General features: G+C 49.8%; 2 protein-coding genes across 7 annotated transcripts in view; one reads left to right on the top strand and one right to left on the bottom strand.

Moving 5' to 3' along the window:
* TRAF4 (TNF receptor associated factor 4) overlaps positions 1-15,491 on the top strand; it is a 23,575-nt gene extending 8,084 nt beyond the window's left edge. Inside the window, exons 8-9 of the transcript XR_014079609.1 lie at positions 8,078-8,485; positions 9,728-15,491. The gene's annotated coding sequence lies outside the window, so the exon portion shown is untranslated. The remainder of the gene's footprint in view (positions 1-8,077; positions 8,486-9,727) is intronic.
* FAM222B (family with sequence similarity 222 member B) overlaps positions 588-15,491 on the bottom strand; it is a 54,218-nt gene continuing 39,314 nt past the window's right edge. For 3 of the 6 annotated variants that reach the window (XM_081580350.1, XM_081580349.1, XM_081580351.1), the window contains 2 exons: positions 11,250-11,371; positions 588-4,524 (listed from right to left, as the gene is read on the bottom strand). In XM_081580350.1, coding sequence (XP_081436476.1) covers positions 2,915-4,524; positions 11,250-11,331 — 1,692 coding nt within the window. In that variant the 5' untranslated portion in view covers positions 11,332-11,371 and the 3' untranslated portion in view covers positions 588-2,914. The remainder of the gene's footprint in view (positions 4,525-11,249; positions 11,372-15,491) is intronic. The other 3 variants (XM_081580354.1, XM_081580352.1, XM_081580353.1) reach the window with 1 other exon arrangement.

Genomic DNA, 15,491 nt, shown 5'->3' with positions numbered 1-15,491 from the left:
ATCTTAGACCAGACCCAAACTCAGCAGAAAGGGGAGACCTAAAGAGCTGTTTTCGATCCTCCCCCCACAAAAAAAAAACACCTCCAGTCAGTACTCAACCTTTTAAGACTGAAATTGCCAAGACGGCCACTTTTCATGTTACAGATTATTAAAACACTTATTATCACTTGTCAGAGGTCCTCAGAAATTCCAAGATTTTCAAGGGGGAGGGGAGGGAAGGCTACATTCAGCCTTAAGTCGGCTTATTCACAAACCAGATCCCCATTTTTCAATGATTGATGGTCCTTGGAGTGAACATGGCAGTACACTGAACTCGAACTCCAGCGAAGGGCGGCAAACATACTTAGCCATCAAGTCCCACCAAGCCCCCTGCAGCCTTGCCTAGGGGAGAGGGCCAGTCAGCCGGGTGCCCCTCCAGGGGCTGACTCAGCACACCTGCCCTGGGATGACGGGTTGGGAGGGCTTCTGACTGGGACAAATACTCTAGAGGGCCCTTTAAAAACGAGAAATTATTTCTAGTAAGTATTAAAAACCGTTAAGAAAGATCATCTCAAACAAGCATTAACGAATAGGACAAGATCAAAAAGTGAGTTTTCTCTTTTTACTGGTTTATAATAATCTTAAAAACCCCATCACACCCATAAACCACCACAGGTGAGAGGATGAGGGAGATGGAGAATGAATGCTACAGTATGTGGACGGCAGGAGACCCAGATTATTTTCTAGGGGCAGTGTGGAATGGAGGCGGGGGTTTGGATAGGAGGCCCTGGCATGGACCCTTATTGCTGGCTGGGGGTTGGCTGGCAGAAGGGAAGAGGGGTTCAGGGTGAACTAGGAAACATCTCCCACCAAAGGCGAGGGTAGTGGGGGCAGGGGGGGTCACAGTACATTTTCCATGCAGACTAGGGGTGGGAATGAGAGCTTCAGATGCACCCCTACACAGGAAGAGATGGGTTTGAGGTTTGATTTTTAAGCCCCCAAGTTGGTGTCTGGTCCAATTTCCTAAAATGGCAGCTCACCTTTTGGGGAGAGAGGCATTGGAAAAAAATTACAGCAAAAGTATCTGGTTTGGAGATCAAGCAGGGGATAAGCTGAGACAGTGGTGTCCTTTCAGAGAATTTAACTCAAGAGAAGCGAGAACTGGAAGGGGCCCCTGGGTGAGATGGTGGCCAACACACTGGGAGAAGGCATTGCACCAGAAGCTGCTGGCGCTCCTGGGGGCTCAGGACAGGGAGGTACCAGTGTCTACAGACGCAGCAAAACAACGGGGAACAATAAATTAGGACTTCATGTTGCTATCATTTGGCATAACACAATCAGGCATTATTTTTCCTTGTTTTTTCTCTTTTTAAATATAAGGCAACTTGCCAACACATAATTTAAAAACTGGTCTTCAGTCACATTGCTTTAGATCACTAGAGAATTTCTGGCTAAACAACAGTGGATAGTATAGTAAACAAAACCAAGAATCTTAAATAACATCAGCTCACATTCCCCAGAGACAAGAGGAAAGGGTAGGGCTTATTTGGTTTAAAGGAAAAGAAAAAAAAAGAAAACAAGAGTCCAACTATGCATCTTTAACAGAAGGGTGCAAAACATTACAAGAAAACATAATCTAAGTTACAGAAGTTTAAAATTTCTAGCCAACTAACTGTCACCTGGGGATGAGACTGAGCACGGAGTGGGTGAGGCCGGGCGAGGGGCAGGAGGAGGGGCTGTTTCCAATAGAGGCCCATCTCCAGCTGTTAGAACCATGCTCATTTGGTAAAGGAGAATTCAAAGAGCTTAAGGCTTTGTGTTTTTTTTTCTTCATTAAACTGAGGGGCTGCGAAAGGTGACTAGACAGTGAATGCACCTGTGGGGCCGCTCACACACATTGCTACTCAAACCCACGCTACATTCATACAGAAACAGGACGTTTAAAACTTACAGTGTAGAGCAATATTCTTAGCCAGTGTAGAGAACCAAATGCAGTTTAACTTTTTTTTCAGTGTTTTTAATTCCAAACTCCAATGTGATCATCCCATACCTACTATCTAACTCCTCAAGTTAAGATTGGCTTTTTGTTTGTTTGTGAGGGGGGCGTGGGGGATGAGGGCAGCAGGTGACTTAGGAGAGGCAACAGTGAGGAAGGTGGTCTTGGATATGCCAGACGGTCCTGGCATTTCTCTAGGGATGGAAAGGAAGTTAGGAACCAAGGTATCAATACAAAGACAGGTTCCCCGCCCCCCTGCCCCTGCAATGTCTCAAGGCCACGGCCACGGCCACGCGCTTGCAGGATGCCCCTGAGGAGTGTGGCAAGGACAAGTGCAGTGGCTCTGGGTTCAATGCGGGTGTAAAAATACAGCCTTGAGGAATAGGGAAGGGCTGGGAGGAGATGCAGACCGGGTCAGTTTTGATTTCAGGTCTTTGGGTAAATAAGAAATTGGCTTCCAGAGCAAGTGGGAAGTCTGACTTCTTAGTCCCAGACAGACAGGGAGAGGCCTAGCTTAGGCAGCTGGATACTACTACCTCGCCTAGGGGACCCTTCCCTTAGCCCATACCTCAGTCCTAAGGGCAACAGTGAGAGGTGCAGGTAAAGATGAAAGGAGGCTGGTGGGAAATGGTGGGCAGGAGGTGGGGGGGAGAGGGGGCAGGAACTGGACTGATAGGCAGGCAATCGAGAGTCGAGCCGGGAGTTGAGATTAGGTCCCAACATAAACCCAAAAGTTGCTGGGGCTGGTACAGGGGAAGATGAGGGCAAAGAGGACCCCCCTCTGTCCTCAATTAGATCCCACTAAATTCCCTTTCTTAGACATCTAAGAATGATCACGTTGGAGCAGTCAAACTTTGAAACTATCCAATTACTCAAAAGTAAGACTAAACCTAGGAGGGTGATGTATGACGTGGAACTTGTGGAGGGCACCAGGGCTCCCTATCTATACCCTGGGTGCTGAATATGAAGACTTCGACTATCTGTGGGGTCAGGGGCTCGGTTGCCAGGGGCGCGGTGGGCCTTGCTCAGCATGGCCAGGCTCTGTTCTCGGAAGCAGGCCTGCTGGAAATCCCCACTTAGGTAATCCACCGTTTGTATCAAGCTGTTCTGGCTTGCCACTGGACCGCCCCCGGTCCCTGCCCGGAAGTGGGCCCCAGCAGCCACTGCCGCACAGTCGAGGGGTGCGCCCGCGGGCTGCCCACCGTGGAATGGCACGGCGAGGTCCTGAGACCCCGAGCTGTCGCTATTGGGAGTGGGCAGAATGTTGTTCCACAGGGGCTGGAAGTAGTGACCATTGGGGTAGGCCAGTGGGGCCGCCAGGCCGTTGACAGGTGGGGACGGGGTTGGCTTCTCCAGGGGTGGCTTCAGATGGAAAGACTGTGCCAGGCAGAGTTCCTGCGGGTAGGCAGGGGCCTTGCCCACCAAGCCAGGCCCTGCCAACTCGCGTCCTGCCGCATGCTTGCCTGTCAAGCCAGGGGCCGGCGTCCCACCGGCCTCACCACACATCTGCTGCAGGTGGGCCAGCTGGTGCTGGTTCCAGGCGACTGGCTTGAGGTCGCTAGGGTAGCCAGTGGGGGCGCGAGAGAGGCCCGCGGGTAGGTTGACAGGGCCTGCAGCGGGCAGCGCGGCGGTGGCCGCGTGGGTGTGCTCCATGGGATTGACCACACATGAAGGCATTGGTGTGGGGACGCTGTGGGTCGACACCCGAGTGCTTGCATTGATGAGCAGACTGCGACTAATGGGGCTGGGGTTGGCGATCTGGCCCTCACACACTGAGGTAGTGCTGACGCCCGCCCGCGTCTGGCAAAACTGGCTGATCTGGTGCACGATGCTGCTCAGGTCCGGGGGCTGGCTGTGCTGCAGGGCGGCCGCCATTGAGAGGGGGATAGTTGAGGTAGACACGGTCACATTCGGGGGGGCGTCTGAGTCTGGCATCTTCCGGCCTCCATGCAGCAAGGGAGTAGGGGGGTGCTGGAGACCCTGGTGAGACAGGGCCTGAGGGTGGACCAAGCCCTGCGTCTGGGCCATGGGCTGAGGGTGACCCAGGCCCTGAGGCTGTTGGAGGCTCTGGGGGTGGGCCAGCGCCTGGGGTGGCGGGATACCCTGAGGGTGCTGCAGCGTCTGGGGAGGGGCATGGGCCAGGGTCTGTGCGTGCTGCAGGGCCTGCTGGCGGGCCAGAGCCTGGGCCTGGGGGTGGGCTAAAGTGCTGGGTGCCACAGTAGCATAGGGCGCCACTGGGGGGTTCATGATGGCCTCGGGGAGCAACCGGGCTCGGGTGCCGTCAAAGTCCTTGAGTATGCTTTTGGCTGGCACTTTAACAATGGCCAGCAGGCCTGCCCTGGTGGCGGCCTGAGTCGGGTAGGGGCTGTAGCGCTGGGCCGATGTGTCCAGGCCGTTCACAGTACGACGAACGTGTTTCCGCTGGGGAACCTTCACACTGTTGGGGAAGATTTTTATAGTCAGTGGGTTGTTTGCGACCTTCTTAGCATACGCGTCCAATTCGGCTGGGGTGGGGTAGTGAGCAGTTCTCATTTTCTGTGTAGTGTCCCCTAGAGAGAGAGAAGGGGAAGGAGAGCAGAGAAGGAGAGGGAGCTCGTCAGTGCCAAGCCAACCAGCCCTCCTAGACTTCCCGCCTGCGGCCTGGGGGGCAGGGCACATGGGGCATCAGGCCGAGTCTCCAGTTCAGAGCCAGCCTCAGCCCCCACAAAAACAAGCCCGGCTAACATGCAGTGGGCACATCTCATGGGCCAGGGCTCGTGCTGAGTGCCAGGCTGTCTCCATGAATCCCTGCTACTGTGTTAGGAGGCAGGTACTATCATGATGGTCCCACTTCACAAATGAGGTCACTAAAGATCAGAAGAGCAGAACAACTTTCTGAAGTCTCACATCTTAGAGAGCCGGAACTGGGCCAATTCTCACGCAAAGTCTCTCCAAGTTCCTACCAGCCCCTGCTGGCCTGGGGTGTGGAGGTTCTAAGCAGGGCTGCTTGTCAGGGCCACTCAGTCCCTGCCCAGTGACACCCTGGGGAGGAAGACACCCAGAATGGCTCCTCTCCGGTCTGCGGTGGCCAGTGAGGCGTCAGCTCTCTTGGCAGTGGCAGCTGGGGCACTGTGCCCATGGGGTGGGCATCCTGGCATAGGAGACAGGATGCTTCTTTTTTCAGAGGAGCGAGCTGCCAACATCCCTCCCCCACCCCCATGTCACAAGTTCACTTTTGTTTACAGCTTACTCTCAGCCTGACTGGGTGAAGATCAAAAGGCTTTATTTATTTCCTTGTGGGGGGTGACAATAATGACAGGACTGCAGGGAGGAAACTGAGGAGAAAGGATTCAGAGCATCTTTAAGTTCTGAGAGCCAAAAATAGTCTGTATTCGGCCCCTGTCAGCTGTCACTTTCCAAAATGAAAGAGGAAAAACCTGCCCTCCTTTGGAGACTGCGGAAACACCGCTCAATGGGCCTCATTAATGCTAACAGTCTCTTTGTTCCCATCTCCAGTCGCCTCCCATCAGGGGGCTCCAGCGGATGTCGTGCTTGCAGTCAAAAAGGAAAAGGTTCTGAGAACAAGAGCTCTTTAAGCTTGCCAGGCTCCTGGCAAGGGGTCTCAGCTCCATTCTCCCTCTCTCCGAGGGAGGGTCTCCCCTGAATATACACAGAAGGTGCTTAATAAAGGCTTGCTGAGTAAGTATACAGACTCCCCGAAGCAAAAAAAAAAAAGGAGGGGTGCGCTTGGCTGGGAGCCTGGGTTCAGCTAGCTGACTCCCTCCCTACTTCCTCCCTGTGCCTGGAGGCGGCCAGGGCAGACCAAGGACTAAGCTGACCAAATGCCTGGCTTGTGGCCTCAGCTGGCTTGGCCCAAAGGAGACCCCATTCAAAGTTATGTTGCTGGGCATCACTGAACAGAAGTCGTCTAGTGAGTGTGCTAGCAGGGAGAGGGCACAGCTGCCTGCATTAGGTGACACTGCTGGTTGGCTGGCAGCAACTGCTTAGAAACTGCTGCTCTCCTCGGAAGCAAGAAAAGAAAGCTCCAGTTCAGGAGGGGCGGAGAGATCCGGACTCAGAGAGGCAGGACTCAGCAAAAAAGGGTACAGAAAGGAAAAGGTTCGTGTTTTCAAACGCTGGCACAATGCCTTGAACTTGGTAGGCATTCTAACGTATTCAAGGCTCTACTTTATTTACTGAGTGCTGAATACCTGCTCCATCCGTAATCACAATGTTTGTAAGATGACTGATCTGCAGAAGGCCTTAGAAGGATGAATGTGACAGTGACAATCAAAGGTAGGAGGCAGACAGGCCTGGAAGTCTCCCACCCTCTAGGCAGCACTAGATGGCAAGAAGGGTCAAAGCCTGGAGAACAGAGTTCTGCTGCTGCTTGTAAGCTTCTGACCCTTAATGGGCTTCCGGCTCCATAAAGTGGGAGCCATTTTCTGATGGGTCTTACATTCTCTTGCATAGAGGACACCAAAAAAGTCTGGGATCACTGAAGAATGTCCCTAAACTCAAGGCACCAGAACTCCATGAGAAGCTGCCCTGGTCAGCCACTGTGCTTTCATGTGACTGATGAAAAGTGTGTGACACTCCTGGCTTGGCGCCTTCCTTACCCGGAGTAGACCTGCAGTAAGTTCCTGAACGTATACTGTCTGGCTGAACAGCTGGGATTCAGCTGAACAGGAGGAATCTGAAGCTGCTGTGTTTCCATTCAGACAGGAAATGAAGGTCTGCCCCTCTATGTAGGAAAAGTCTTGATCCATGTTAACAAGCTTCTCTCCTTGAAGGCCAACTAAGAAAGGCTGATACAGTGGCTTGCTGAATAACAGAGCTCCTTTGCTCCAAGTCAATACAAACTCTCAAGCTAGTTTTTCCTAGCAGAGGCACAAGGTGTGCTGGCCTCAATCAGGAGTATGGGACGGGACACTACACCGACTAGTTCCCTCTGTCCTGGCTCCACTGATGTTGACAATGGTGATGAGGTGAGAGGCGGGGAGGCTTGACACAGGCTATAGCATGTTAAGGAAGACTCTCAAGGATGATAGATGAGCATACTGGACAAGAATGAGGTCACATTCTGGGGCTCTGACACCACCCACTTCACATACCAGACTTCAGCCCAACCATTCCGAGTTTTCCTCAGTACTTCATCTCAGTCCCCACACAGGCACCCTGGAGCCTCTCCTTCTTCTGCATCATCTTCTCTGAGTGCACAGCCGACACAGACACTACAGCTCTGCAAGCAACTTATTTAACTATCTGGTACCAGCGATGTCATTAATTGAGACATAAAGCAGTGGAGAACAGAGACTCTGTGGTTAGAAAAAAGAGACTGGATTCAAGCACTGGCTTTATTATCTGACTACTCAGAGTGTCACTCAGTCATTTCTCGTTTATAAACAGCAATGATACCTGCTGTCCTACCTCACAGAATTACTAAGATCAAGAGATCCGATGAAGAAGAAATGCTCTGTGAACAGGACCTGCAGCTGTCAATGGCAATTATTCAAGGATAGCAGGTTTCACTGAGTCTGCCCACAGATGGGACAAAGTAACCTCACCGTGGAAGCCCTAAATGCAGGACCTCCCAGACTTGAGTCGGAGCATTAAATGTAGTAGAGAAAGTTCCAAGGACTAGGGACTGGGGGTAGGGGGGAATCTCCCTGAATCGAGGATTCCCTACAAGGACCTCCCCGTTTATCTTTCTGTTTTGAAGATCAGAAGACACTAGAGGCTTACGCAGCAGGAACCTCTAACCTGTGGAGACACACAGGCTCTGTGCATCAATTACAGGCTTTAGAGTCTGACCCAAGAGTGAATTCTAGTCTAGTCACTGATTAGTAACGTGACATTGACAAGTGACAAACACTCTCATGCTTAAAAGATAAGTGAGTCTCCCACATGGACTTACTGAAGAATGAATGGGAACATACATAAAAATACGCAAGATAGTGCCTGGCATATGGTAAGCACTCAACAAATGTTAGCTAATATTTCTGATGTTTCTCTGAGTTTATCCAGTCACTGGGCCAATTTGCCATTTCCAGATCTTTCCACTAGGGGGCAGATAAGCGTATGAGAGTATAGTAAAAGATTAATTTTGATTATTTGTTCTAGGTCCCAAGACTCTACAGTGAAAGAGGTCACAGTTGCTGTCTGAAAGACAATCTGAAGACCAGGGACCTCTGGTCATTTCAACCACTCTACCCAGAAATCTTTATCAAGCCACCCTATCTATACAACTGTCTGTGAGCTGGAGAAACAGGAGCAGAGGCTTGGGGTTAATGAAGGAAAAAAATGTTCAAAAGCAACAGCTTCTGGGGAATTGGGAGAATATGGCTCAGAGGAAAACAAATTTTTCAAGTACAAAGCTCCAAAATGGCCAAGGTCTCCCAAAGTGTGTGACGTTACGGAATAACAATCCAGGAAAGTTCTGGGAGGGCAGCCACTAACCACAACTGTGGTCTTCTAGCCCCTGCAGGACCCAGCCAAAGGCAAGACGTCCCTAGTCCAGCCTGCACTAAGGCAAGTCATACTTCTAGGTGGGAAAATGCATCACACCCTCCTATACATGTAGCAAAGGATGGGAAGAAGAGAAAACACTGGTGTCTGAAGGGACTGATATTATGATTCTGTACATACGGCAGCTCAAGCCAGGGGCAGATTGATCAGCCAGGTGACTGACGGTGCTGGGCCAAGAAGCCACATATCCCCTCTCCTGAGCCCTGACCCATCTCCCCTGCCTTAAGCTGACTATTCCAATATAAGATATACTAAGCTATTAATGCTGATGTTGGGAAAGACTGAGGGCAGAAGAAGAAGAGGGTGTCAGAGGATGAGATGGCTGGATGGTATCACCAATACAACGAACATGAACTTGGGCAAACTCCAAGAGATGGTGAGGGACAGGGAGGCCTGGCATGCTGCAGTCCATAGGGTCGGAAAGAGTCAGACATGACTGGGTGACTGAACAACAACAAAGTTATAAACATCTGTACCCCATGGAGTTTCCTAGGTAGTACTAGTGGTAAAGAACCTGCCTGCCAATGCAGGACACGTAAGAGACATGAGTTTGATCCCTGGGTTGGGAAGAGGGAGGAGGAGGGCATGGCAACCCACTCCAGTATTCTTGCCTGGAGAATCGCCATGAACAGAGGAATCTGGCAGGCTACAGTCCCTGGGGTCGCAAAAAGTCAGACATGAGTGAAGCAACTTAGCATACACACACTCCATGCCCATCTCACTAGATACTGAGTTCTGTGTTTTGAGCAACTTTTAAGACCCTCCGTAGGATGGGAGCAGGGAAAGGCTGAACAGCAGTCACAGGTCTTGACAGCTGGTAGACTTGGGCTCTGAGCAGCGCCTTAGCTTCTGGTTTCTGAAGGAGACAGTTTATACTCTGTCCCACCTTAATGGTAAATGCTTAATGCTAACAGCTGTACATCACAGGATTTTTTTTTCTTCTAATACATTTTGGGAGAGCAAAGAAGCAAGCAAGTGAGCTTAAAAACACCACTGGGTTTTCTTCTCTTCAAAAATTTAGGTGTAGTTAAGGAGAGTCACAAGGGAGTTGAAGGGATTCAAATACACTGTCCCCCAAATAGATAGGTAAGCCTGAAACCAGAGAAAAAGGACACCTCAATTCTTGAATACAGATTTGGGATAAAGGTTTTTGCAGAGGTGACTTGGGGGCTGCTTTGGGGAGAAGGGAGTGAATATCCAACGTCAGCAGCTAAGATAAAGCTGCCAATCTGCCTTTCTTCCTAGATGGTTCAGCCCTTGATGGTACACCTCTGAGTGAAGGTGTCAGAGTGTGTTACAGACCAAGAAGAAAGACAGTGCGCTGCTCTCTGTCGTCTCATTACACGCTTCTGAGTACACCCCCGCCCCAGCTCTGTGCCTGGAAGCCTGCACCCAGTCACAGGGTGTGAACATGTGGCTCTGGATGGCCAGAGAGCCCAGAAAACACCCTCACCCAATCAGCACTCAGTGGGAGAAAGAAAGGCTGGGGAAGAGCTGGGACAGCGAGCTTGGCTACTAAGTCAGGCAGCTGCAGAAGACTGACACCCTCAGCTCTGCGGTTACGGCCAAATTCACTGGCCAAATTCTAGACCTGGCCAGGCTCTGAGTCTTACTCTCCCTCAAAGAAAGAAGTCAAGAGGCCAGACCGTTTTTAACTACTGCAGATAATCTCTTGGAGCATGGAGTGGCAAACTACAGCCTGAAAGCCCGAGCCGGACTCTGTGCTTCTGCAGAGGGTTGTGCTGGAGCACAGCCGCACTCATCTGTTTACACACTGCCTACGGCTGCCTGTGCCCCCGGAAAGCAGAGGTGAGGACACGCAAGAGACCACGTGGTATGATCCATTTGACCCTTGTCAGAAAAAGCTTGCCAACCTCTGTCATAAAGGAGTCAGGTAACCTGCTGAGGCTCTTTTTCTGTTAAAGGGTAAGCTGAGATGCCTCGTTGATTTTCCCTTTTTGCTCTGAAAGGAAACTCTATTCCAAATTTAGGGCCATCTTTACACTCGAAGACGCTGTGCATGATGATAAGCCAGGAATAGAATCTTCCTTGCACATTCACGTAGTACAGGGATAGAAGGTAGGAATCTGGGAAAATACAAAGTCTGAAGCCCCAGTGCCAGCCAATGTAATACAGGAAGCTAGCAGTTCTCCAAAATCTTGTCTTGGGGGAAGAATATTAACAGGAACATGCCCAGAGAGGCTGAGAAAGCTAAACAGTTCCATGTCCCTTCTGGAGGCGAGAGTTTGTTTGCCGTGAGCTATGGGCACTGGCTCAGAAGGCAGACAGCAAGGCCAAGGGGGAACGGTCTGTCCCTGTGGCAGAAGGCACTCAGAGAGCTCCAAACAACACAACAGTGCAAACAGTTTGTTTCAGGGATACAGTAGGTAATCTGGACTGTGCGTTTTCATTCCATTCCTCCCAGGGTTCAAACTGAAACACTTCCTTGAAGGGTGATATATACATAAATGATATATGTAACACTGGGCTGTAAAACTCCATATAGCCCTACTGCTCAAGAGACATTTATCAGCAACAATTAAAATTACGATGACACACACTGGGGAATCTAGTATTTAAGAGGCTCTCTCTGATCAGAGAAGTGTCTCGCATTGCCGACAAGTTCTGCAGCTGCTTTCTTGCTGTCTGTGCTGAAGAATATCTTGGAGGTACCAAAGTCGGGGTACCCCAAAGTTGTCTCTGGGAGAACCCGAATGGAGGGGAAAAATAAAGGACCACACACTTCCATGGGATCCAGATTACTTACATTTCTGAAGTCCAGTGTTCATCTGCGTGTGAGAAAGAAGCTGAAAGGACAGGTCAGCTGGCCCTGGCAGACAGGCTAGCATGGCAGACCGGCATCAACACAACATGGGGCCGTCGCTCACGCTGGAACGACAGAAAAACGCGGTCGTGGGACACAGGCAACTCGCTCAAGGAAGACACCAGGGACACCGGATATCAGCAGCGGAGGCCCGAGTTTAGATAGTTAAGCAATTTAATTAGCAGCATGTAGGACGAAAATATATCTATGTCTTTATCTGTGGAAACAATTTGCTCTCTACTATTGCTATGGCTCAGATATTTCAGTCAGCATAGATGCCTGGGTGGGGAAAATAAAAACTAGAAAATATCGATCCACACAAACAACTGAAGGTCTTCATGTTCACAAGCTACGGATGCACTTGCTTGCTGCTTGCGTTTCCCACAGGCTGCCTCTCCTTACGGCCTTTGGGTAAGCCCACGTGGCAGCCACATAAATGGTATGCTGGCTCTCCTCCTGGCTCTCCTCCGCGCCCCAACTAAGGCAGGAGCAGAAAGGCTAGGGCAGAGTCCAACTGAGGTGAAAGAAAAGACGATTTCTCCCTAAAAACAGAACAGCATTCCTGAAGACAGCTCATCCTCATGGGGCCTGGCTCAGTCTATTCACAGCCCTGGCTGGGACCCGGGGCAGTGAGACACTTCCAGAGACAGTACAGTATATGAGATGCAAAGACATCCAAAGTCCAACTTGTGACCCTAGTAATCTGGGCTTACTTTTTTTTTTTTGGCCATACCACTCAGCTTGCAGGATCTTAAGTTTGCCAACCATGGACTGAATTTGGGCCCTCGGCAATCAAAGGGCAGAGTCCTGACCACTGGATCGCCAGGGAATTTGCCTGAACTTACTTTTAAAAAGGAGGAGTAAGAGCATCCTAGGAGACAAGACTAACTACTGTTAAAGCAAATTCTGTCTGCAAGTTTTTTGGGGATTCACCTTCCTACGGCCTTTCACACAAGTAGACCTCTAGACCCATCCCTCCCCCAAAAAAGAGGCAAAAAAAAAAAAGCTTTGCTCTCAGGGTAAATCAAGGAAGTGGTAGGCTGCCAGCAGGCCTCTTTGGGCAGGTGATTCTGATGTTGTAACAAGATGGCATGGTTTCATCAGTGAAGTCCTCCAACAAGACACACAGCCCAAGCAAGCAAACACTGATGCAACCTTCTGGAGGGAAGGAAGCTTCGTCAACAATTCAGGCTCCCTGTATACCAAGGACCACGCTTCTCTCCCATCCAAGTACTAACCAGGCCGGACCCTGCTTAACTTCAAGATCAGGCACGTTCAGGGTGGCATACTCGTGGAGTACGCATTTCCCAAACAACTGTAATGTACTAAATCATACTGAATTCCTTTCCCACACTGCAAACCCCAGAAATCAGGGTGGCTTGGTATTAAGGCTTTCAGATCACAACAAAAGAGGAACGGTGTGGGCTGGAGGGGAAGCTCAAATGTTAAACAAAGACCACAGAACCTCTTTCTTTCCCTTAAAGGGTCCTCTCAGGTATGTGAAAACTACCTTGTCACGATGAGTACCAGAGGGCTCCAGTTTGCAAGGCCAGGTAGCTGAAAAGATACTTTGTGAAAGAGGCTGCTCAGACTGTGTCTAAGATAGCAACCACAGAAAGAACTGAAGAGTGAAAGCCTCAATGAGAACAGAGCTGCCCCGGATTTCTGGCACAGATTGGGTCTTTTCAGGTCTCTGGTGGGTGGGATGACAGAATGAACACAGTGTGCCAACTGCAGTGCCTTGAGAAATAAAAAGTCTTCTGTTAGGGTCAAACGACTGAGGTACTGCTTACAACCCTTCCCTTGTGAATCTGTTTAATAACCTCTCTCCTATGGTCCTAATACAGCTGAGGGCAAACTCCAAGGAAAGGAAGAGAAGTAACAAATACCGGAGCCTAGTATCGTGCAATGGGCTGTATGAGGGGCTTTAGTGACGTTTTCCTTCTGAGGTCTCCCAACCTTTCTTGGAGGTAGGCAATAATTTCACTTGTCGTCTCATCATTTCTAGCCTGGATTACAACAACAGCCTTCCAAATGACCTCTCTGTTCCACCCCTGCTCCTATCACCCAATCTATTCTCCACTCCGCAGCCCGAGTAATTTATTTTTTTAATTGGAAACCATATCAGCTCAAACATCTTCAACAACTTCCCCTCTCACTTAGAATAAAATACAAAATCCTACCGTGGCCCACAAGGCCTTCTATGATCTGTTACTATTATGGATCTGACCTTATCTTCTAACCTCCCCTGCCCTCTTTGCTGACTCTACTTCCAGCCACAGTGGTCTCCTTGGAGCTCTTCCAATGAGCCAAGCATACGCCCACCTCCAGGCCTTGTACTCCACCTGGAAAGTCAAGAGACTGTGATGATGGAGGTACAAAAAATACCTTCATTCAGCTGTTTTGCAGATACACTCTCTCCCTGTATTTTAGGAACCAATCTACGAATGATTGTAATCATTCACTGTAATCTCTGATACACCTAGCTAACCCTGATGCCTGCAACCACGAGACAGCTCCTAAAGAGCTGATCATAACATACTGCCCTTCAAGCCACAATTCTGGATTTCAACAGGAAGAACAGGAGAGAATTAAGCCAGCTGAACTGTGGCAAAAGGCATTAGTGATTTACTGACAGCAAACAAAGGAACAAAAATAAGAGGTGAATTCTGTAAAGACTCCAGAAAGTCCGTTTTTAGTCTGGGCAGGAAGCAGTCCCAGAGTTTGGGGCCTTTGATGATTATGTTCTCAACCAGAACCCCCAGCAAGTCTGACTCCTGAGCCCTTAATGGCATCATCTGGGCTGCCAAGAGCACAGCCCCTCGTCTGTACACACTTCCTTTGAGAGTTCAGGGACATGCCATCCTTTCCAGTAGACTGCCTCTTGAACTAAGGAAATCTGCAAGCCCCCTGAGCAGTTTTACTGAAGTCAGGAATCAATTTCTGCCAGGGCAGGGAAGACAGAGAACGTGGCAAGGTCACAAGGGTTGTGAGGAAATAGGAAGGAAGCAACTTGCTTCCACAAGCCATTCGAAAGCAGGGATGCGTTGTACAAAGCACTTCTCTGGAGGCTTGGCAGCTGAGTACAAGCCTTTTATTTAAAAACTTCAAACCACCCACACATTTTGATTACCATCTGGCTTTTTCTTAAATGTATATTCCAATATAAGTTACAGCTGATAACTTCCACAAGCACAATTAGACTCAGAAATCAACATTACCTCTGCTGCTGCTGCTGCTGCTAAGTCGCTTCAATCGTGTCCGACTCTGTGCGACCCCATAGACGGCAGCCCACCAGGGTCCGCCATCCCTGGGATTCTCCAGGCAAGAATACTGGAGTGGGGTGCCATTCCCTTCTCCGAACATTACCTCTACGTTCTCTGAAAGGGCCTCAAAATTCAAATCCTGACTGCTGAACAGCATCAAGTAGCAACCTGGTGCTCAGGCCAAATGAGCTGCAGACATCACAGAGAAAGAAAAAGATCTTCTTGGCAGAGTCTCTTGTGAGCTCTCAGCCAGCTTTCCTACCACCAGCTGGTCTGCTCCCTAAGCAGGGGGAAGACAGTATTACAGTAAGCACAGAACTAACGTGTTCAGACCCTCCTGGGGCAATTGCACAAGTGCTGGCTTTTCCCAGACTACCTCTAATTAAGGAACAAAACTCTGACCCCACTGGGAAAATTCAAAAGACTTTCATCCGTGCCCCTCACAACTCCCCCGCCTCACTGAGGTGAACAGAGGTTTTATTAGAGTTGTGAGGTCACACTCTCTGCTTTCCTGGGTAGCATCTGATAAAGGGCCATCTCTGCCTTAGGACAGGTTTGTGCCGGTAGGAAAACCTCAGCTGTTTGTACTGTTTGTCCCTGTTTATGCTTAACGACCACTGGAGGGTAGAAAATGAGGAAAAGAAAGACTCCTCTTCATGTTTCTTTTTTTCCTTCTTTTTTTTTTTTTTAGTGGGAAAAGGAGGGGAGAGCAAATGCTAGCAAAGGGTTTTTTACTTGGGATTCGGGGGTGAAGTGATGGAGAGTCATGACCTCCCAGCAGAGTCTCCCACCCACAGCCTAGTGCCTTCCAGTATCCTTACTTCCAAGACTCTCTCCTGCTTTCCCTCTCTTTTCCTGCCTTCAACCTCACTTTCAAAAAGAATTACCACCACCCAAAAGTAAAGGTTGACAAACCCAA

This window comes from Giraffa tippelskirchi, chromosome 3, assembly GCF_054371585.1.
Source record: "Giraffa tippelskirchi isolate mGirTip1 chromosome 3, T2T-mGirTip1v1.2.pri, whole genome shotgun sequence".
Taxonomy (NCBI): domain Eukaryota; kingdom Metazoa; phylum Chordata; class Mammalia; order Artiodactyla; family Giraffidae; genus Giraffa; species Giraffa tippelskirchi.
The sequence above is the reverse complement of the archived record's forward strand: the minus strand, read 5'-3'. Positions and strand labels throughout refer to the sequence as shown.